Genomic DNA, 23,288 nt, shown 5'->3' on the forward strand with positions numbered 1-23,288 from the left:
TTCTATTTCCGCTTGTTTTCTAGTCATGTCTATTCAGTGTCTTGCTGTTTCTCTCAGTTCCTTTTTCCCTTTTTATTTCATTGTTTCATCTTTGCTTACTTTCTTGAGTTCACGTTATTAAATTTTTCTATAACTCAGAATACTACAGGGAATTTTATTTTGTTTCTCAGATTACGTTTTACGTTAGGCTTGGTTGTCATCAGTCAGCAGGTTTCTTTCGTGTGTTTGTGGCTCCCATGCCATTTCTTTTGGACTGGACCCAGGGCCTCATGCATGCTCCACCTGCTCTACCACTGAGCTGCGCCCCACCCCTGGGCTAATAGCTCCCTTTGGGGTCTTATGGTTGACGTGGCAACTCTGACCAGACTTTTTTCTTCTTTTTTTGTCTTCTGTATAATCTGAGTATGTTCTCCGTTTGAACGGTACCCACCACTGTACTGTACCCACCACTCAGATTTAACCAATGTTAACATTTTACAATATTTTTAAAAAGTCCCGGGGGCTTGCTGTGGTGACACATGCCTGTAATCCCAGCAACTCAGGAGACTGAGGCAGGAGGATTGCAAGTTCAAGATGAATCTGGGCGATTTAGCAAGACCCTGTCTCAAAATAAAATAAAAAGGGCTAGTGGGTGGGGGGCGTTGTCTATGGTAGAAGTCCCTGGGTTCAATTCCCAGTACCAGAAAAAATTTTTTTAAAAGTATTGGTTAACACAACCCATTTTAGTACTTGTCACAAAACCCCATCTGTGTTCTTCACTAACTTAAGGAGCCTCCTCACCAGGTAGAGAACCCAGCCTCCCCTTTCCCTCCTGAGTTCACTTTCCCTTTCTTCACTCTGTTCTACTCAGGAGCTAAGATTTTCTTAACTACCTGCCATTTCTATCTTTTGATTTAAAAAAAAAAAAAATCCTTATTCCTGCCCTGACTATGAAAAAGTGCTGAAAACCAAATTTGTCCAAAGACAAATTAGCAAAAAATAAAGTAAACAAGATAGCATTCATCTAAAAACCAGTGCAGTGACCCCTTCCTTCCAGCCCCTCAGGCACATCCATCACCCGGGACCACCGTGCCCCTCAGGAGCACAGCCACCAAAGTCAGGGCCTTGGTACAAATCCCAGTCCTGGTTTACTGGGAAAGTGACTTTGGAAAGTGACTGCCAACCTCTCTGGTCCTTGGTTTCCTCATCCCTAATCAGTATGGCTAACGCTGTCCTCAGGGGTCAGCCCAGAGGCCATGAGGCCATGTGTGGGGAGTGCTTCCCATGTGTGAGTACTGTCCCCTGTCCCTCACCATCAGCCCATCTCCCCTCAGAGCTTGCTTCTGCTGTCCTCTGTCAACAGGCTCCTCCAGCCTCCAGAGCCAACCTTGAAACCACCAAGGCAGAGCCGGACCAGACCCAAAGATGACCACCCCTCTCCTTCTTTATGAAGAGATGAGGAAGCCGAGGCCTGTAGCTGGCCACTGAATCAGGAGTGGAACTTTCGCAGTCTTTTAAGTTCATAGAGAAGCTGCGCTTCCTCTGCCTGCTCCCTTCCTGGAGCCTCTGTAGAACTTACCACTTACCGGAAGGCTGTCCACGGTTCGCTCAGAGCCCCGCACAGGCTCCGCCTTCGTCTCCTGTGCTGACCCCCAGCACTGAATGCTTTCCTTCCCCCTGGGGCTTGGGTTTGAAGGGTGAGGCTAAAACTCCTTCTTTCCAGTGAACTCACCCCCTGGTCCTTCCAGGGCCCAGGCCCTGCATCGCTCTGTGGAGGCCCCTCTGCTTCTCTGCTGCCCTCTCATCCCTCGGGCAGCTCGCATGGGTGGAAGTAGCCACAACTCCTACTGACGCTGATTCCTCCCTGGTGGGGAAGCTGCAAGGATGTGCAGCCCCCTCCGCATGCTCAGGAGGCCTCAGAGAGAACCAGCCTGGCCTGTGGGCCCCCAGCACCCCTGACTTCTCCCCGATCCCTCGCTAACCAGCAGCTCCACCTCCTGCCAGTCTGGGCATCTCCCATCCAGAGCTGGGCAAAGCCCTTGGGCCTGGGGGTGATAGAAAGGAATATGGCCTTGACTCCCTAAAATTTTATAATTTTGGGGAGAAGACAGGTAGGACAAGCACAGGTGCATTTTAAGAACTACACATGAGGAAGGAAGATGCACCAATACAAATGATCAGAACAGAGCTCTGCAGCGGCCCCTTAAGGAATGGTCCATGGATATGATTGCAATGGGAAGAGAGCACACAGCGTGAAATCCACACCCCCTGGAAGACGGGGAGGATGCCACCAATGCAGGCCCAGAAAAGGGAGAGCCTCGTAGGCAGAGCTGGCAGTGCCCGTCTGATGGGAAAACTGTGCTCCTGGTTGATGGCACAAGTGTTCTGGCCCTTGCCGGCTTACACCTGCTACATTGCCATCAACAAGCCTCAGATTCTATGGCAAACAACTTCTCTGCATTCCTGCTCATCAAGCAACCTTCTGGTAAGTTGGTGTCTTGACTGTGCTGCTAAAGCAAAACACCATAGCCTGGCATGGTGATGTACACTTGTGACTCAGGAGGCTGAGGCAGGAGGACTGCAGGTTTGAGGACAGCCTCAGCAGCTTACTGAGACCCTGTCTCAAAAAATAAAAGGCTGGGGATGTAGCTCAGTGGTATAGACCACTGGATTTGATCCTCAGTACTGCAAAAAAACATTACCAAAAAAACCCCCACATAAACTGGGTAGATTGTAAACAGCAGAAACTTATTTCTCACAGGTGTGGAGGCTGGGAAATCAAGACCCAAATGCTGGCAAATTCAGTGTCAGGTAGAGAAGTCCTTTCCTGGTTTCTAGGTGGCTCCTGCTCACTATGTACTCACATAGCACAGGGCACACAGGTTCCCACAGGGCAGTTTTTGTTTGATCCCTGGGTGCTGTAACCCTGAGGTACATCCCAAGCCTTTTTTATTTTTATTTATGAGACAGGTTCTTGCTAAGTTGCCAAGGGCCTTGCTAAGTTACTGAGGATGGTCTCAAACTTGCAGTCCTCCTGCCTCAGTCTCCCAAGTTGCTATAATCACTGGCATGTGCCCAGCCCCACATACCACTTTTATAAGGGCACTAATCCTATTCATGAGGTCTCCACCCTCCTGACCTCATCACCTCCCAGAACCATCACATTGGAGGTTAGATCTCAACATAAAATTCTGGGAGGTACACAGTCCACAGCAGCTGGCTTCCTTGGGACAGAAGTGTAAATATGTACATGACATGCCTCTTTTCGTGTCAGTCTTGTGAGCTGCTAAGATGAGTGAGCTCTTCTGGGCTTGTGGAGATCCTGTGAGGCACCGTGGGGCTGAGCTTCCCACCTCCGGGTCCTTTTTCAAGCCTCCTGGGAGCCAGGCGTCCCCACCCCTCACTCTCAGTGAACCCCGTCCTCACACAGCACCTCTCTGGTGCCAGGCTGCAAGGAGAAGGCAGGCAGCGGGGACTGCGGCAGGCTGGGGCGGCCGGCAAGCTCCACGGGGCAGAGGCTCTGTCTGTCTTGCCCAGCACCACGCCGGGGCCAGCCCGCGTCGGTTCTTATGAGTGATTTCTAAATGGATGCTGCAGTGACAAGCGGCCCGAGAGGATCCAGAACCGAGAGATCGTAACGGGTTTGAGGAAGAGAAGCAAGGAGACCATGATTCCAGAATGAGGGGACGGCTGCTTTCCGTGGAGAATGAAGGCACGGGGTCGGCAGATGACCCGCACAGGGGCCGGCACGGCGTCGGGCCAGCAGGGCGGGGGGGGACATCGGAGAGCACAGTGAGGAGTAGGGTAGGAGAGAGAGTGGGGCCTGGGCTGGGCTCAGGCGCAACAGGAGCGGGAGCCATTCTGGGTTCCTGGGAAGGAAGGATGTAATCCTGGCTGGGTGGACTGATGGACTCCAAAGAGAGGAGTGGGCGTGTGGAGGGGAAGAGACCAGGTGGGCAGGCAGCCAGGAGGCTTCCAAGTGACCCAGGCCTGTGGTCATGGCCCACCATGGTGTGCACTGGAAATGAAGAAATTAAGAAGACACATGGAGATGCGTACAAGGATCACTTGGAAGCACCATTTGTAATAGCAAAAAAAAAAAAAAAGTGGAAATAGCCAAATGTCCATCAGTAGGAAACTGGGTAAATAGATGGCTGTGTATTCATGTAATGGAATATTATACAGCAGGAAAAATGAGCAGCGTAGATCTACATACCCTGACATCAACAGATCTCAAAAAGGAACAAAGCCTTTAGAAGGATCTAGATTGTGCTCTTCAACGTGGTAGCCACTAGCCACATGGGGCTCTTTAAATCTCAATGAACTAAAATTAAAAATGTGATTCCTCAGTCATGCTAGCTAGCCACACTTCAAGTGCTTATAGCCACATGAGGTTAGTGGCTACTGTACTGATCCACTCAGATAGAGAACATGTCCACCACCACAGAGAGTTCCCTCAGAGAACACGGGTGTTTCAAGACATGAAATGCAGGGTCACGTATTGCATATGACACGGAATGTCTAGTGAAATAGAGATCACCGTAGAGATCACGCACAAGACAAACCAGAGACTTCAGACAGTGGCTACATCTGCCAGGGGAGTGTGTTCAGGACCAGAGAAGGAGTTCTGGGCCCTAAGCTGAGTGTGGGCACGTGGGTGCTCATATTACCTGTGCTTTGTAAAATCATCTATACTGTTATATGCCTGCATATAAGGCACATGTATATATAAGGCATAGGGACACTGTGAGGGACTGAGCCTGGGCAGGCGGGACATCATACTGGCTTGAGTCTCTTTCCTGGGAGATTGGCAGGGGTCTGTGTGGAGACACCTGACCCTTCCTTATGCTGCCATACAGCGACTCCCTTGTCACGGTCACTATCCTGTATCCTCACAGGACACACTCTTCTCTGGTCCCCAGTGCCGTGGTTACCTGACCCAGCCAGCTATGATAAAAGGTCAGGCTCAGATGCCTGTGCAGGCTGGCCCCCTGCCAGGCGCACACACCTCCCCATGTCCCTCCTGCTAGCCCAGCCACAGCCCCGCCATCACTGCCACATGCCCTCCCCACAGGCTCCCACACCAGCTCCAGAACCAAGCCCAGCCACTCACTCTCTAGAAGAGGGCAGTTTATCACTTTGTCCCATTACAGTCCTATGAGGCCCGGGACAGCTGTACTCAATCAGGAATTTGCGCCACACAGGAGGCCAGCAGCCCAGGAGTCCCTGGGGGTCTGGGCCAGGCGCCCAGCCCTGTGGAGGCCAAAGAGCTGCCTGCTGAAGGCTGTGGGCACGCGCTGAGTTTGGCCTGCCAAGAGCCAGGGCCTAGTTAGGACTTGGGACAGCTGGGCAGCCAGGCTCTCCTCTTCAGGCCAGAGCCCACCCCACACCCCTCCTCCTGGAGCCCAGCCCTAGGGTCATTTTTAGAGTAGATGGATCTGCTGGTTCTCAATGTCTGGCACCCTCTCGTAACACAAATGAGTTCAAATGCTATTTGTTTCTAAGCCATCACCCTCAAGAACGGCACAGAGCTGGGGGATATGCCAGTACCTTCTACTCCAGACACCATGTCCTCAAGATAAAAGCCATTAAGGGCAGGGGGTCATTGAGGTAGGCCATCAGCATGAAAACTGAAAAACTTAATATAGCTGAGATTTCTCTCCTGTTGTACCAAGCCCCAATTTTTAATCATAGGTTCAACAGACAGCAAACTACTCTGTCCAGTTGCTCAAAGAATTTCTAAATGCTCACACTTTCTGCACCTGTCACACTGAGGAGCAGTGAGGAGAACCTGTCAGGACAGCACCAGGCCATCGGCCACACTTTTGAGTTGCGTCTGCTCAAAGACTAGAAGCAAATGCTAGATGTGGAATAATTATTTTCCTCTCTGGATTAATTTTTCTGTGACAGAGTTATACTGTTCAAAATGAAAGCTGGTTTAGGGGCTGGGGACATAGCTCAGTGGTAGAGTGCTTGCCTCGCATGCACAAGGCCCTGGGTTCAATCCCCAGTGCAACAAAAAAATGAAAGCTGATATAAAATATACAGAAATAATCACTCAAAAGAAGATACGTTTTCCCCCAAGTTCAGGTTTATGGACAAGGCACAGCTGATATAAATCAAAGCCATCTTCCATCTGCCTGGTTCTGTCCCCTTCCTTTCCCTCCTGCCTTTCACCCCGTTGTCCCCAGCTCCTGCTCCCGTTAATCTTCCGCTTTCCCTAGTGGCAGGTCCTGGACTCTGGTCCCCCTGCTGTCACCGTTCCAGACTCCCAGGAAATCACCTGACCTCAGACGTTGGTTTCCTTGTGCAGGTTGGTGATGAGACCTGCGTCAGAGGACTGTCACAGAAGTGAGGTCACCAAGAGGGAAAGCTCTGCAAGTCACCGAGGAATAGGCCCTGAAGAGTGAGCCCCGGCCACTTGCCCTCGGTCCCCCAGCCTCTGGCCAGCTCGGGTCAGCCTCCCGGGCTTCCTGGCCCTCTGGGCCTCTTCTCAGGCAACCACTCTCCTCCACCGCCTGCTGCCAAACAGACCTTTTCCAGGAGGCCTCTCCAGCGCGTCCCCACGGTGCACACACAGGTGCTTCTGTCCCTCAGAGCCATGGTGGCCCCTCCCAAGGTAAACACCCGCCCAGGCTGCTGGATTTTGTCCCTCCTGACAGCCAGCGGCGGGCACCCTCCTACCCTCAGTCTCGATAAGCTTGTCTGCTCCAGGTACGGCATGTAGGGAAATCAAAAGGTCTGTTCTTTTGTGTCCGGCTTATGTCATCTAGCATGTCTTCAAGATTCATCCACCGTGTCCTGCATCAGAACTTCCTTTCCATCTACCTATTGATTTGTTTGTTTGTTTATTGGTTCTGGGGATTGAACCCAGGGGTGCTAAACCACTAAGCCACATCCCAGTCCTTTCTGTATTTTCTTTAGAGACAGGGCCTCACTAAGCTGCTGAGGCTGGCTTTGAATTTGTAATCCTCCTGCCTCGAGCCTCCCAGTCACTAGGATTACAGGCATGTGCCACTGTGCCTGGCTCCTTTCTTTTTAAGGTGGAATAATATTCTATTGTATGTACATATCACATTTTGTTCATTCATTCATTTATTCGTGGACATTTGGGTCACTTCTACTTTTTAGCTGTTGTTTTAAAAAATGCCATTATGAAGCCAGGTGCAGTGGTGCACGCCTGTCATCCCAGCAAATCAGGAGGCTCAGGCAGGAGGATCACAAGTTTGAGGCCAGCAAGACCCTGTCTCAAAAATAAAGTTGGTTTTTTTTTAATAATTGTAATATTTATTTTTTAGTTTTCGGTGGACACAACATTTTTATTTGTATGTGGTGCTGAGGATCGAACCCGGGCCGCACGCATGCCATGTGAGCGCGCTACCGCTTGAGCCACATCCCCAGCCCTCAAAAATAAAGTTTTAATAAAGGGTTGGGGATGTAGCTCAATGGTAGAGTCCCTGGGTTCAATCTCCAGTACACCCACACACACAGAGAGACCTCTAAGACATCGTACAAATGTCTGTTTGAACCCCTGCTTTCAGTTATTTTGACTACATCCCTAGAAGTGAAGTTTCTGAGTCATATAGTACTACTGTGTTTAATTTTTTTGCCAACAACTTTCTATTTTCTGGGTTTTTGTTTTTAAAATATCCATCCTAATGGATGTGGTGGGGTATCTCACTGTGATTTTTATTTGCATTTTTGTAGTGATTGGTGATTTTTGAGCATCATTGTGTCTTGGGAAGTACTGGGGATCAAACCAAGGACACTGCATATGGTAGTGCTCCCCTCACCTTTTAAATTTTCTTTAGAGACAAAATCTCACTAAATTGCTCCAGGGGAGCCTCGAACTTTCGATATTCCTGCCTCTGCCTCTGGGGGAGCTGGGATCACAGGCGAGCCGTGAGCATCTTTCCCCGTACTTACTGCTCACCTGTGTATCTTCAGGAAAATGTCTGTTCAAGTTCTCTGACCACTGTTTAATCAGATTGCTTATTTTGGGTTGTTGATCTGCAGCAGTTCTTTATATATTCTAAATATTAATTCCTTATCAGATACATGATCAGCAAATACTTTCTCCCATTCCTGGGTGGCCTTTTCGCTCTGTTGATTGAGATACAAAATACACTTTTAGTGACACAGACAAGAAATCATGGCTTCACCCAGTGCCATGAAACCTGTTTTCTTTTTCTTCTTTTTCTCATTTCTCCTTCCGCTCCCTTCTCTTTTCTCTTCCTCCTCCTCCTCCGTACCAGGGACTGAACCCAGGAGTGCTCTACCTTTGAGCTACATCCCAGCCCAAATTGTATTCTTTTTTTGTTGCTATTGTAAATGGAATTGTTTTCTTTTTCTTTTGGATCATTCATTATTAGTACATAGAAACATCTGATTTCTGCGTGTTGATTTTGAATCCTGCAATTTTGCTGAATTGATTAGTGGGTTTTTGTTTTTGTTTCTTGTGGAATCCATAAAACATGTTTTTTTTTTGTGTGTGTGTGTGTGTGTGTGTTTGTTGTGGTCCTGGAGATTGAACCCCATCCTGATATGACAGTGGTTTGACACACCCTCCAGCACTGGACCCCACCCCACCCCACTTTTGTTCAAGACTGGGTCTTTAAATTACCCAGATTGACCTTTAACTGGTATCCTCCTGCTTCAGCTCCTGCTTCAGCCTCCCGGGGAAGCTGGGTTCACAGGCGTGTGCTACCATGCCAGGCCAAGGTTTATATATATATATATATATATATATATATATATATATATATGTGTGTGTGTGTGTGTGTGTGTGTGTGTGTGTGTGTTGTAGTTGGACACAATATCTTTATTTTATTTTTATGTGGTGCTGAGAATCGAACCCAGGGCCTTGCACATGCTAGGAGAGCGCTGTACCGCTGAGCCACAACCCCAGCCCCAGGCCAAGGTTTTTGTTATAGTTTTTCTCTTTACCTGGAGGCCTGGGTAGGGACAGGTTTCCTTGAAATCTTCCAAGTTCTGTGGGTAAGCTTTTTCTAGGTCCCCATTGACTAAGGGTACAGGCTTCATGGTCCCCACAGATTTCGGGAGTGCCGGTTCCAGCTCCCTGCCCTGCATGGCCACGACAGCACCCTGTTGGGTGGCTGCGCCAGTCTCCCTCTGGTGCCCTCCAAGCCCTTCCTGCAGAGCTCCCGCTGCACCAGCTCACGCGCCCTCTGCTTCTCTGCTGTCTCCTACTTTGGAAAGCAGACCCACTCTATCTCCTGACTACGTGACACCCGAGAGGTCCCAGCATCCGTTTCCAAATGCGCACCCCAGCACGAGCATTCACAGAACACACCTGGGGCCAGACCCTGCCCATGCGAGGGGCCAGACGCCAGGACACAGCCAGAGTGGGAAACACCTTGGGCCCTTCTCCCACCGCAAGGGTCCTGCCTCCCCTGGGCTGGGAGCCAGGCAAGGCCTCACCATGCGGGGCGTTGTGGCCTTCCCTTCTAAAGGCTGACGATGCGCAGATACCACTCGAGCCACTGTGGGATCTTACATCTCATTACTCCTTCCTCCGGCCCTGTGGGTAGGCACAATTATTGTCACTCAGTACTGCCAGAAACGCAGATGGCAAGGGGCAGGACTGGGATGCAGACTTAGGTTGGACCAACCTTTTACCAAACATCTCATCTTCCTGTGTCCTTCCAAAGCCACCGTGGCTTCCCTGTCTCACCGGATCCATCCTCTGGTGGTAGGTCTGGGTAGTTTCTCTCCTTAGCACCCAGTGGGTGTGGCCCGGGGGCGACCAGGCACATCTCTGCAGATGTTTTGCCCCTTGAGACTCCGTCCGCAGTTCGGGAGGGACTGCAGAACTCACACAGCCCTTGGCCTGCGCCCCTGTTACCAGAGAAAGGAGGCTTTGCCAAGGACTCAGGGGGAGTGGACTCGGCTCTGTTTGGGACCCAGCCCTCCCCGAGACATTGTAGAGCCGACGACGGGGCCTCCAGACACAAGCCCTGCTGCCCCACCCCAGCCAGGGTGGTGCTTGTGTGGGAAGGACTTTAAATCCAGCTGCCAGACCCCTGGACGGGAGAGGCAGGGAGTGCTGGCCACCATGTACAGCTCCTGCAGTCTCCGGGCGCTGCTGCTGCTGCCACCACTGCTGCTGGTGGCCACTCCAGACCCCGCCAGAGCCCTCACGAAGGATGAGCAGCGTGCCATGGTGGAGCTGCACAACCTCTACCGTGCCCAGGTGTTCCCGCCGGCCTCCGACATGCGACGGATGGTGAGTGCGGCTGGGGGAGCGGTGCCGGGCAGGGCCCACCGCCCAGTGCTCCTCCCCACTTCCACCCCCCATGCTGAAGCTGGCTGTCTCGGGAGACCTGCCTCTGGGGCCAGTGACAGGGTCCTGACATTGTTCACCTCACAGGTTCCCATGAGTGGCCCCATAATACAGATGAGGAAACCGAGGTTCAGAGGGACATGCTTGGGCTCCTGCAGCTCATCTGGAAGCCCTGGCTTCCCACTCCAGTGGCCCGTCCCAGCACTTCCAAAAATGCATGTGCCTCTGTAAGGGGGACACCTTTGTGACAAGAGTCTTTAGAAGCCCCTCAAGATGATGGGGAAAGGAAGGGCAGCTGATGGGTCTGCACTTGGGGCAGGAGGGAGGTACTGAGGAGGCGGGTGGGAGCAGGAACCAGAAGCAGAGGGAGCTCTGGACCCCACAGTCCAAATTCTGTCTCCATCACTAATGAGACCTATGATTTGGGCCAAGTCCTTTCAGCATCTGTCATTTTCTCATCTGTAAAATGGGGTCATAATCTCTCTCTCTCTCTCTCTCTCTCACACACACACACACACACACCACTGATTGAACCTCACAGATATAATTTTGTGGGCAGGGATGAAATCTCAAAAAAAAAAAAGTACATAAATATACTGTTTATGTACCAGTGAGAAACAGATGCAGGAAAGGCACATGCATGTGTGTAAGGTGACAGAAATCGGATTTTTCCAGGCAGGGAGAGCCATTTGGTGGCAGGGTTAGGAGGGATGTCTGTGCTCAAGATTAGAAATGAGGTGAGGAAATCCACTCCCTTCCTGCCCTTCCCCGTGGTCCTCTCCAGCCTCCCCCGGGGGCCTGGGAGGTGGGTGGGCAGTGTCCAGGAAGCCCTGGAGCTGGTCTGAGAGAGCAAGTCACCCCTGGGGAGCACAGCAGTGAGCCTGGGGGCCCAAGGCCTAAATTCTAACCTCAGCTCCGTCCCATCTGGGTTAGTGACTCTGGGTGCCCCTTTCCCTTCTGCTTCCTGATGGGAAGATGGGCCTGGCAACCCCCGTCCTGAGAGTCAGACAGGATGAGACGTGTGAAAGCTGTGGGAAGGGCTCTGCCTACACGCCCAACGCCCCATTCACAGCCCGTTGGCCTTGGCAGCCCGGAAATGCAGACGACAGAGAGCCCTGGATGATGGCCTCCACTCTGCCAACAGCCCCCTGATTGCGGCCTGGGACCTGTTGGGCCTCGGTGTCCCTGTCTGTAGATCCCCAATGCCCTCCCGTCTTGCAGGCCCAGGATGAGGGTCTACGCAAGCTGGAGCAGTTCCCAGACAAGAGGTGCATCCTGGAGTATGGCCACATGCTGGGAAGCAGTGCCAGATGTCAGAGTGATGTGCAGCTGCCTCGTGGGAAGTGATAAGGTGGAAATGAGGCTGGGCCAGTGTCAGGATGCGTTCGAGACAGGACTCAGGCTCCATCTCAGTAAGGGGTTAAATGCAGAGCCCCTGGAGCCAGATGGCCTGGATTCTAATTTTGGCTTTCTCAGTGATTAGCTGTACGACTTTGGCCAAGGTATTTATTTAACTCTTCTGTGTTTCAGTTTCCTCATCTGTGAGGTGGGAATGATAATAGAACAGCTCCCTGCAGGGTAGTTATACAATTAAATGAGCAAGATGTGTAAAGCTCTAGGAACAGTGCCTGACACACAGCAGTGCTCAATGAGTGTGTGTGTGTGTGTGTGTGTGTGTGTGTGTGTGGCACTGGGGATTGAACCCAGGGCCTCACACATGCCAGACAAGTGCTCGACCATGGAGCCACACCCCCTGTCGCACACTGGAGAGAATGGATCCCGAGTGAGGCAGGTTTGTCTTATCGCAGCTGCTCCCCTCTCTCTTAGCCTCCACTCTACTTGTCACCACTTTTACCTTCCAGAGGGTTCCATTGAACCCCACTCCTACCTCCTCACCCTCAGCCTTTTCTCTCTTTGACACAAACCAGGTTCAGTCTTCCATTTTCTGCACCCAGAGACTCCTAGGATAGCCCCCACCTCCTTCCCAGCCGCTGGCCTCTGCTACAAGAATGAGAACTCTAACACATGGCTCTGCCCCTTGTCCAAGACCTTCAGTGGCTCCTACTGGCTCCCGACTGCCTCCTCATTGAGAAAGCCCTGTGTGTTCTGGCCGCTGCCTATCTCTCTCCAGCCCCCTCTCCCGCTCACCCTTAGCCTTCAGTTACCTGAGCAGCTTGGCTTTCCTCAAGTCTGAGGAGGGTAAAGGCTTGGAGTACAGATTGTCCCAAGGGGAGTGGGAATGTCTCAGCTCTGTGCTTTGCATGAGCGCCTCTCCCCCCCGGCTCCACCTGGCCAACATCTTTGAACACTTGGCTGGGTGTCCCCTTCTCCACCCTCAGCCTGGGCTAAATGGCCCTCTTTGGTGCCTGGTAGTGCTCACTGCTCATGGTATTTACCACATCCTGATCCAGCTGACTTTACAACCCTATGAACTTGGGCTCCTTGGTGCTTGCTGTTGTCCTAGTGCTGACACAGTGCCCAGGAGTATGGAATGAATGGAAGGACTAGGGAACTGGCTCCCAGTTGGTGACCAAGTGGCCAAGGTGGATGGAGCACCTCTACAGGGCGCACTGGATGACTGACTGAGAAGCCTTCATACCCAAAGCAACGACTCTGTAATGGTAGGACGTCAAGCGTCTAACCTGGACTCTGTAGGGAGCCTGCTTTAAGCAGAGCCACTTCTGCCATCAATAGTCGACAGTATGTGTTAAGCACGACTGTGTCAGACACTGGACACATGACTGCCCTACCCTGAGGGAGTGTACTGTCTAGCCTGGAGCCTGCAGGTCACCCCAGATGGCATTCTGGTCCACCCCCTCTCCAACTCTTCCACCATTGCTGAATTTGACAGGGACCAGTGATTTGGGACAAAAATGCCCAGAGAGAGAAAGGGATTCATTGAGGTCCCAGCCCTAACCTTGTCCCAGCCTGGACCTTCCATCCCCACTCCAGCAGCTGCTCGGGAGCCCTGAGTGGGTGGGGAGTGGGCGTGGCCACACAGCCCCCTCCTCTGGGGTCACCGGGCTCCTGCTGCTTTATGGGCTGTCTGGCTCTCAAAGCTGGCTGAGCCTGGAGGGTGGAGCAACAGTTGCCGCCAGGACATCCATTTCCAGGAGAGGCCAAGGACAAAGTTTAATGGGATCCAGGCCTCCCTCCCCAGTCCTTTGGGTCAGATGCCTTGCTAGTTCCTCCTCCCACCCACACTCAGTCTGTCCTCCCAGCCAGAAGCAGAACCTCAGAGGCCCTCTATCCTAACATGCCCCCTCCCAGCATCTCACCTGAGGCCCCCTGCCTCTGGGACCTGACAGCTGTGGGTTACTAGGGCCAGAAGATAGGCAGCCGGGCCCTTCAGTGAGGGGCCTACTGCATTGTCACACTAGACGCTTAATTTTCTTGGGGAAAGGCATTGTCAGATGACAGTTGAGAGCACTTAGAATAGCACCTGGGAGGGAAGCCTGGAGAGGATAAAGGCATGGGGCTGGACCGTCCCAAGGGGAGTGGGGACAGAGGGAAGAGGAGGGCGAGAGACAAAATGGACTGAATAAACACCCCAGCCTTGGCCATCTCACTGGACGCCTTGTGGGCTTCAGAGCAGTTTAAATGCCCTGAGAAGGGTATCACTGCCCGCCTTGTACATAGAAGATTAATAACTGTCACAGACACCATATGGGTGACTCAATCTTCCTGCTACCTAGGAGAGTTCTCTCAAGTCACACAGGTCCCAAGTTTGAGGAAATTTTCTGCCTGGGGTGGCTCCCTCTCCCTTTCCCACAAGAAGCCCATCAGGAGCAGAGACCTGCTACAGGTCATGACTCAGGGTCACCTCTCTAAGGCGAGTGGGTGGCTGGATGAGTCTCTGGACCCCTCAGGCCCCCAGGACACCCTCAATCTTCTGCCCTGATCCCTGCAGGATCTGTGGGCGCCCTCACCTCCCTCTCCCACTTCCACTGTGCCCAAGGCGTCCTCACTTCCCTCCCACATGCCCTGCAGAGGTGGGATCCGGAGCTGGCCGCCTTCGCCAAGGCCTACGCACAGCAGTGCGTGTGGGGCCACAACAAGGAGCGCGGGCGGCGCGGAGAGAACCTGTTCGCCATCACGGACGAGGGCTTGGACGTGCCCCTGGCCATGGAGGAGTGGCACCACGAGAGGGAGCACTACAACCTCAGCGCGGCCGCCTGCACCCCAGGCCAGATGTGCGGCCACTACACGCAGGTGCGAGGCACGGCTGGCGGGGCGGGGCCTGCGTGGCCGGGGAGCCCGAGACATCTGTCACCCAGGAGTGCGCGACCTCTGNCGGGGGCGGCCACCTCTTCTCTCACCTGCGGGGAAGTCCTCCGAGCCTCTCCACTTCCCCAAAGTGGGTCCTCAGCACTCTCACCCCTAGGTGCTCACTAAGACCCATCACTGCACAGCCAGTATGGGCTGCGGAGGCCTTTGACGAAGTCTGCTTCTCAAACTGCCCGAACTATCGTCATTTTACTCCTTAAAAACCATAAATTTTGTCGGGTTCAGTGTCTCCGGAGACTGCCGCAGTAGGATCTCGAGTTCGAGGCCAGCCTCAGCAATTTAGCGAGGCCATAAGCAACTCAGCGAGACCCTGTCTCTAAATAAAGTATAAAAAAAGGGCTGGGATGTGGCTCAGTGGTGAAGAACCCTGGGGTTCAATCCCTGGTACCAAAAAAAACAAATAAGAACATAAAACCATCTTTTGAAAACCCAGACCACCCTTTTTGGCCTGATCTGGCAAGACATAAGTTAGATGTCACAGAGCCAGTTTCGTGGATGGTAGTTATTGTCATAGGAGAAATTTGAACTGGGCTCTAAGCAGTCCTGCTCTCTCCTGCTTTTGTCTAAAATATGCAGGGCCATTTGCCCCCCGGCAGCAAATGCCCCTTAACTTTGCTCTTTTCTCCCTCTCTCTCTCCTGATGTGTATCATGATGCTTAATTTGTTGAATCTAATCCACCTGGGACTAAAAGAGCAAATAGACAACCTTGTTTAATTTTTGCTTTAATTAACTATGTACAAGAGCAAACTGTCTCTGTAAGCGACTCTGGAGGCTAAAGCAGGAGGATTGCAAGTTCCAGCCCAGCCTCAGCAACTTAATGAGACCCTCACCAACTTAGTGAGACCCTGTCTCAAAGTAAAAAATAAAATGTCTGGGGATGTGGTTCAGTGGTAAAGTGCCCCTGGGTTCAATCCCAGTGCCAATAAATAAATAAGGCAAATTGTCACTGAAGGAAGATTTCGGGGAGCCTTCTGACACCATTCTCTTCCTCTTACAATCACCTGTTGCTCACGGCTGGGTTCTCACTGCGTTTGAAAGTTTGGGCTTAAGTTAAGAGGCACGTGAATGCTAAGGGGTGGGCGGGGGTGGCGGTCTTGACCTTCTTATTGAGTCCTGTTTTCTTCTCTCAGTGCTTATTTGTCAAATACAAATGACAACATGACAAAAATATTCAAAGAAAAGGAAACCAAACATCTTCCCACCACGTCCTCCAGTTCCATTTCTTTGTGCCTCTTTTAGGTGGTATTTTTAGTCTTGATCTTTAGGGAAGGAAATCTCAACAGCACCCACCCAGATCAGGAAGCTGTGAGGCCCCAGGACCCTCCCAATCCTCTTCCCTCCTGCCCTGCCACCTCTCCCCCTCTCCATGCACACACAAGCTCCCAGAGGGACTGTTGGCGGTGCCCAGCAGGATTGTGTATGCCCAGCTCCACCCCAGCTTTCTCTGGGCTGTGGGAACAGGCACTGTGTGTCATTTCTGCATTGAAGATCTTCAGCTGATAAGCAGAAAGACTCCTAGGCAAACTCCTCCTAGAAATAGCAAGGGAAGGTTGGTGGTTCCACCCATGGCAGCACACAGAGGTCATTTTTTTTTTTTTTCTGTGGTACTGGGGATTGAACATGAGAAGCAAGCACTCTACCAGTGGAGCTATATCCCCAGCCCCACAAGAATTTTATACTTAAGATGGAATACATTCTAGCAGCTAGGAGACCCATGCCTAGAAATAGGAAGAGCAGGTTCTTGCCTCCGTGTGGTTTGGGAAAAGTTCCACTTTCAGAGTAACTGCACCAGTGCCCTCCTTGGACTTCTTGCGGTTGATGCCTAAGCTTCTTCCATTTAAGATCCATTTCTTTGTATAAAATGCAAGGATCTTTAGGAATAACCCACAGGAAAAATTCAAGAGGGTATATCAGAACTCTGGAACTGCAGGAAGATTTAAAGAGGGAAGGAGGCACACCTGTAACCCCAATTCTCCAGAGGCTGAGGCAGGAGGATCACAAATTTGAGGCCAACTTCAGCAACTTAGTGAGACCCTGTCTCAAAAAAAAAAAAAAAAAAGGCTAGGAATGTAATTCAGTGGTTAAGCACCCCTGCCTTCAATCCCCAGTACCTCCCCCCAACCTCCATGCATCAGGAAAAGAGGCCTGGGGAATTGGTAGGTTTGGCAGGGAAGAGTAGACTGTTAGGGAAGAACTCCCCCACCTCCACCTTCTTGTTCAAAAATATTCAAAGAAAAGGAAACCATATGCAGGGCCATTTGCCCCCGGCAGCAAATGACCCTTAACTTTGCTCCTGAACCAGTGATGGGCGGGGGTGAGGGTACCGAAGCCTCCCCTCCAGCACCATCCTCACCTCTTGCAGGGGGAACGTGAAGGGACAGAGGTCCTATCAGGAGGGAATTCCGTGCTCGCAATGTCCCCCTGACTTCCACTCTTGTTCAGTGTGGTCAGGGAATTGATGCCTGGTGTAGGCTGGTGCAGACAGACACCAGTAAGGGACCATGCCACCCAGTTCAGGGCTAAGCTGTCGGGTTGGCTGTCCTTCAGGTGGTTTGGGGCAAGACAGAGAGGATCGGCTGTGGTTCCCACTTCTGTGAGAAGCTCCAGGGAGTTGAGGAGACCAACATCCATCTACTGGTGTGCAACTACGAGCCCCCGTAAGTGCTGGGGAAGCCCCAAGGATGGGGGGAGGTGGGGAGGCGGGAGTGGGCAGAGCCAAGGAGATCTGAACTGGGTCGGGCCTGAGGAAGTGGGTGTCAGTCTGGGGCTATATTCTCCAGGGAGCTGAGAGGGTACCAATGGGGTCGCCTCTCCTTGGCCAGAGAAGGCCACAGGGAGCCCGAGGTCGCCCAGCGATTTATTAGCGGGAGGCAGCAGACCCAGGGGCACTTGTAAACGAGTGTGTGAACGAGTGAAGGGACGGGGTGGGGGTACCGAAGCCTCCCCTCCAGCACCATCCTCGCCTCTTGCAGGGGGAACGTGAAGGGACAGAGGCCCTATCAGGAGGGAATTCCGTGCTCGCAATGTCCCCCTGACTACCGCTGCGAGAACTCTCTCTGTGGTGAGCTGGGGCGATCGCGCGGGGCGGGGGCGGGGANAAAAAAAAAAAAAAAAAAAGTAACATTTATTATCAGTGAGGGACATCCCCGAGGGACATACCCGCTGGGGAGGTGTCCCTATCGGTGTCTGTGCGTCCTGGTAGCCGCGGTTGCCCCGCGTTGGTTGCGGTGGCGGAGGGAGGTGGGGTCCGGTTTGCGACACTGACACGCGGCCTTGGGTGTCTTATCAGAACCCATCAGTGGCCCGGAAGAGGAGCAGGATTTGCCCTCCCTGGAAACTGCGGCCCCGTCCACTCGGGCCACGGAAGCCTCAGGCTCCAGGAAAGCCGGCGCTCCTTCCCCGGCGACAGAGGTCGCGCACTCCTGGGTGACAGAGGTCTCGGGCTCCCCGGCCACGCAGGCCCCGCCCACTGTGGAAACAAAGACTCGGTCCTCCTCAGCCACCAAGGAGCCCTCGGCGACGGCCACAGAGGCTCCGCCTTCCCTAACGAGTGAGGTCCCTTCTGCGTCAACAGCTCACGACCCGCTCTCCTTGGATGAAGGGCCGATCACCGTCCCCAAATCGACCCATGTTTCTGTTCCAAAATATGCAGACAAAGTAGAAAGCGAGACAAGAGCACCCTCCATAAGCCCAGAGAAACCTCTTTACCCTGAGATGTCCCTGACAGGGACAAGGGAATCCCTACCCCATGCTCAGGAAGAAGCTGAGGCAGAGGCTGAGGCAGAAGCCGAGCTGCTTCCTTCCAGTGAGATCTTGGTGTCAGATATTCCAGACCAGGACAAACCAGATGAGTTGCAGGCCACCCTGGACCACACGGGACAGCCCTCCTCCAAGTCCCGGCCCAATGTCCCCAATGCTTCTTCTGCTGCTAATGCCAGGGGTGGGCGTACCCTGGCCCTGCAGTCATCCCTGCCAGGTAAGGGCTGTAGCCTCCTTCCTTCCCACCTGCCTCCAGCGGAGGTGGCCTGGGCTGGCAAGGTCTGCACCCGCAGCAGGCACTTCCTCCCTGGCCCCAGCTCCCTGCTGGGGGTGGGTTGGTGAGGCCGGTGGCAGCTCTCTCCAGCTGAGCCAAAGCCCCTTCCTTCCCACAGGTACAGAGAGCAGGGAGTGGAGGCTGAGCTCCGGTCACATGTGGGGTCCTTCCCAGGGACTACTGCTGCTGTCTCCCCTGATGTTGGCTGGACTCTTCTGAAGGGGACAACATTCAAGGCAAGCCTGGGGGAAGGGAGGGGAACCCTGACCTCCTGCTCACTCAGGTTGTCTTTTTCCAAGTAAGAGGTCCCCATTTCCTGGGAAGATCCTGCTCTGTGGCCCAAGTGCCTCCTCTGCACCCCAGGTTCTGGCCAGATCCCAGGCCAGCTCTGATCCCCTCAGGAGGCCTCAACAGGACTAGCCCCTGACTGCCTCAGGAGGGAGTGCCTCTTCCTGGGGTGTGGGGGACACAGACTTCTGAGCAGTGTTCCAGTGGCCATGAGTACCCGGTATCTAGTTGTCTTGTGGCCGCAGGCTGCTCTCCTGGAGCCAGAGGATCTCGGGCTTCCCAGGAGCCCCTTGACCCCTTCCAATCTCCTGGCCTCTTCCTCAAGCCATTTGAGTACAGGGCTGTCCCCAGACGTGCCTCCTGCCTTCCCAGGTCGCTGCTCAACTGCCATCTCCCCACCCTGTTCCCAGCCCCTCAGCTTCCTGGCTGAAGGCCCTTGGGGAGGGAAGGGCTGCCAGGCCTGTGCCTCATCCGGCCGCACCATCCCCGCTGGCTGCCAGTTCAGGGACCAAGATGGCTGCACTCCAGCCAGGACCCCTCCTGCCCCAGCATGGATTCCTGCAGGGGGTGGGATTCTGAGCGCGCTCCTGTCCAGCAGGACTGCCCTGCGCTGTTAGGCTGTGGGTCCGTGTGCCCATGCGGCTGGGGAGGCAGGGGCGGAGGCACAAGCCCTACCCAAGTGGGGTTCTCTGGATTGGGAGGCAGGGACCAGAGGAGGCCCCCTGACTCCTGAATAAAGCCTATTTGGGAGCACCCAGTGCCCCAGTGCTTATGAGGGCTGAAGGCAAGGAGGGCGATGTGGGAGGCCCTGCCTAGGCTCTCCCCCCACCAACCTGTGACCCTGGAGTCCCCCTTCACATCTTCTCCCCCCAGATACTCCATCTGTTCCCTTCCTGTAACTCCCCGCCACCCACATCACAGGCCACACAGGAAAGGGCAGGCCCGGGGCTCTGGTGATCTGGTGACTCCCAATGGGGCCTCGCTGGTTTGAGGCTCAGGGTTGACAAGGTGTCTGACCTTTACAGAGGGTGCCGCTGCCCAGGCCCCCTGCAACGGGGTTAGGAATGCACTGCAGGCAGGGCTTGGCCCTGGTGCTGGAGGAGCCCCGAGGTCGGATTCTGGGGTCCCAGATGCTTTTCCAGGAAAACAGAGCAGGCTCTTCCAGAAGTGCCGTGGGCCAGGAAAACACAAGTGGGGACAGCAGCAAATGGGTGACCAAGGGTGGTGGGGGGAGCAGAGCAGGCCGAAGCAGGAGGGGCAGGAATGTCAGGATGGCCTGATTACAGGCCAGGCTGCAGGCTTCAGAGGTCCTGCCTCATTTTCTTTATATACATTTTTAGCTCCATTAATAACCCACGTTACCTAAGATTTGCCACTCAACACAATATTCTTAGTATATTCACAGGACTGTGTAACCACCACTTCTAGCAATTTTAGAAATTTTCATTATCCCCAAAGAAACACTACACCTGCTAGCAGTCACTCCCCATTTCTAGCCACACCACTCCAGCTAAAGTAACCACTAATATACTATCTACATGAATTGACCCATTCTTAACATTACATATGATTTCCTGGTAAACCATATATAATTTGTGATTGCTTCTTTCACTTGTCTTCAAGCTCATCAATGTCACATGGATCAGAACTTCATTCTTTTTTATTGTCAAGTAATATTCCATTCTCTGGATTTTTTTCCCTCAGTGTTAAGGGTTGAACCCACGGTCTTTTTTTTTTTTTTTAAGGCAACAGACTCTTTATTTAATATGGTTTAAAATACATCAATAAAGTCCCTGGCTGTTGTGAATACCAAAAGGAGATTCACTTCCCCCATGCCCCCGCCGCCCAAACCCAGGGTCTTGTGCATGCAAGGCAAATGCTCAACCACTGGGCTACATCCCCAGCCCTCTGGAATGCATTTTATTCGTCCATTCATAATTCATTCATTCAGGTGTCAGCTGGTAGACATTTCAGTTCTTTCCACTATTGAGCTATGAATAATGCCACATTAAGTATTCATGTACCAGTTTTTTTTAACATGAGTTTTCAGTTTGTTTGGGTATATACGTGGAATACCTGGGTCATAGTTAACTTTAACTTTTGGAGAAACCCTGAACTGCTTTTACATTCTCACACCAAGCATGTGAGGGCCTCAGGACCCTTGTTCTTCTCTCCATCACAGGCACCCTAGCAGGTGAGAAGTAGTATCCCCTGGTGGTTTCAATTTGCACTTCCCTGATGACTAACCTGATGGCTATTTGTCTTGGGCTGTGTATTTGTCCTTTCCTGAGTTGTAGGAGTTCTTTATACATTCAGTACAAGTCCTTTATCAGATAAATGATTTGCAAACATTTCCTCCCATTCTGTGGCTTCTCATTCTTTATATTCTTTAATATAAGTTTTAGATTTTGATGTCAAATCTATTTTTTCTTTTGTTGCTTGTGCTTAAGATGTCATCACCTAAGAAACCATTGCCTAATCCAAAGTCGTAAATATTTATACTTGTGCTTCCTTTTTAGTTTTAGTTCTTAAAATCTTTAATCAACCATTTTCAGTTTATTTTTCCTATGAATCCAGCTTCATTCTTTTACATGTGAATATCCAGTTGTCCCAGCACTTTTTGTTGAAAAATTATTTTCTCATTAAATTGTCAAAAATCAATTGACCATAAATTTGTTTTATTTCTGGGCTCTGAATTTTATTCCATATGCCAGAGTTTAATTAAGCAGCTTTTGTATTGAAGTTTTGAAATCAGGACACGCGAGTTCTTGAACTTTGTTGTTCTTTTTCAGGATTGTTTTGGCTATTCTGGGCCCCTTGAATTTCCATATGAATTTTAGGATCAGCTTGTCAAATTTCTGCCAAGAAGTCATCAGAGTATTTGTTACAGACTGTGTAATCTGCCATGTTAAATCAACCATGAACATGGGCTGTCCCTCCACTTAATGAGCCCTTCTTTAATTTCTTTCAACAATGTTTGTAGTTTTCAAAGTTTTGAATTTTTTGTTAAACATTCCTAAGCATTTTATTATTTTTATGCTACTGTAAATGAAATTGTTTTTTTTAGTTTGTTAGTTCTATGTATAAAAATAATTTTTTTCAAAATATTGATCTTGTATCCAGCTACCTTGCTGAACTTATTGATTAAATACGTTTTTAAAAAAATGGATTCCTTAAGATTTTGTATAAGTCATGTCATCTGCAAACAGGTCATTTTTTACTTCTTACTTTCTAATGCATATGGTTTTTACTTCATTTTTCTCATGCAGTTTCCTAATGAGAATCTCCTGTACAATATTGACTAGAAGAGGCAAGAATGGACATTCTCATTCCTGGTCTTGGAGGAACCCATTCACTAATGTACCAATCTGAATTCTGGTTTTCTCATAGATGCCATTTTATCGAGCCGAGGAAGTTTTCCCGATTCCTAGTGCACTGAATGTTTGTTTTGTTTTGCTTTGTGGAGCTGGGGACTGAGCCCAGGACCTCACACATGCTAGACACTCTACCACTGAGCTACATTCCAAGGCTCCCACTGAATCTTTTGATCCTGAAGGTTGTCCGCTTCTGTGTTGATTATGTGATTTTGCTTTGTCTAAGGATAAGAGTGTGTTCCATTAACTGACAGAGGTTCAACCAGCTGCCTTCCTGGGAGGTCCCTCGCCTGTTTTCTTCAGCTAGTGCCAGGGTCTCCTCTTGGACCAGTTCTTGATCTACTGCCAGGGCCTGGGTGGTGGTTGGGTCGGGGGCCCCCTGGAGCAGGACCCATAGAAGCCCACCTTCTCTAGTCTGGGGGTGGCTCTTCCTGCCTTTTGCAAAGAAGGAGCATCTGCTAACAGCCCTCAGGGAACCTGTCACATGAAAGAACCTGCCTAAAATAAGTAGGGACCCGGGAAATTTATTTTTTGGGGAAATACAAGGACACTGGGCATGATATCCGCACCTGTCAGGCCAAGCTGTGACAGACAGACAGGTTAGGGGGCGAGATGGGCAGGGAGGAGGCTAGTCAGCACAGGCCTTGAGCATAAAGGGCTTGTTGAAGCAGAAAAGGCGCCGGCACTCTCGGAGGCCGTGGGGCCCAGAGGGGAAAGGTCTGCTGCAGCACTGCCACTCGGCTGCTCGGCCTCTGGGGCTGCAGTGACAAGGGCTGCAGAGGGGCCAACAAAGGACACCCCTGTCACCTCAGGCTTCACTACGAGGGGGTCCCAAAAATCCCTTCCCACTTTGCCCATTAGAACAAGACTGTGCGGCCTGCCTCTGGCCCTTGTTGTGGAGTCGGCCTCCTTTCTCAGGCCAGCACCGGCCATTCCAGTTTCTACGACTGACAGAATACCCTGAAACCTAAAAGACCTCAGGATACTACCTCAAGAGGGCACTGACCCTGCCCTAGGCATTGA

The 23,288-nt window shown here is 51.7% G+C and overlaps 2 protein-coding genes across 3 annotated transcripts in view; both read left to right on the top strand.

The window, feature by feature from the left end:
- Nucleotides 1-1,386, top strand: part of CUNH6orf89 (chromosome unknown C6orf89 homolog) — a 52,757-nt gene extending 51,371 nt beyond the window's left edge. Inside the window, exon 9 of the mRNA XM_048805220.1 lies at nucleotides 1,343-1,386. Within this exon, the coding sequence (XP_048661177.1) occupies nucleotides 1,343-1,371 (29 nt within the window). The 3' untranslated portion in view covers nucleotides 1,372-1,386. The remainder of the gene's footprint in view (nucleotides 1-1,342) is intronic.
- Nucleotides 1,387-9,767: 8,381 nt separating this feature from the next.
- Nucleotides 9,768-22,060, top strand: Pi16 (peptidase inhibitor 16). 2 transcript variants are annotated; one of them, XM_015487665.2, is made up of 7 exons: nucleotides 9,768-10,225; nucleotides 14,273-14,494; nucleotides 17,118-17,227; nucleotides 17,543-17,631; nucleotides 17,860-18,546; nucleotides 18,722-18,839; nucleotides 21,684-22,060. In XM_015487665.2, the coding sequence occupies exons 1-6, from the start codon at nucleotides 10,055-10,057 to the stop codon at nucleotides 18,820-18,822; spliced, it is 1,380 nt and encodes a 459-aa protein (XP_015343151.1). In that variant the 5' UTR covers nucleotides 9,768-10,054; the 3' UTR covers nucleotides 18,823-18,839; nucleotides 21,684-22,060. The 2 variants fall into 2 exon arrangements, with proteins under 2 accessions (XP_015343151.1, XP_015343152.1); XM_015487666.2 differs by having other exon boundaries at nucleotides 9,774-10,225; nucleotides 17,860-18,120.
- The last annotated feature ends 1,228 nt before the right edge of the window (nucleotides 22,061-23,288 follow it).

This window comes from Marmota marmota, unplaced genomic scaffold (genome assembly GCF_001458135.2).
Source record: "Marmota marmota marmota unplaced genomic scaffold, marMar, whole genome shotgun sequence".
NCBI classification, from domain to species: Eukaryota; Metazoa; Chordata; class Mammalia; order Rodentia; family Sciuridae; genus Marmota; species Marmota marmota.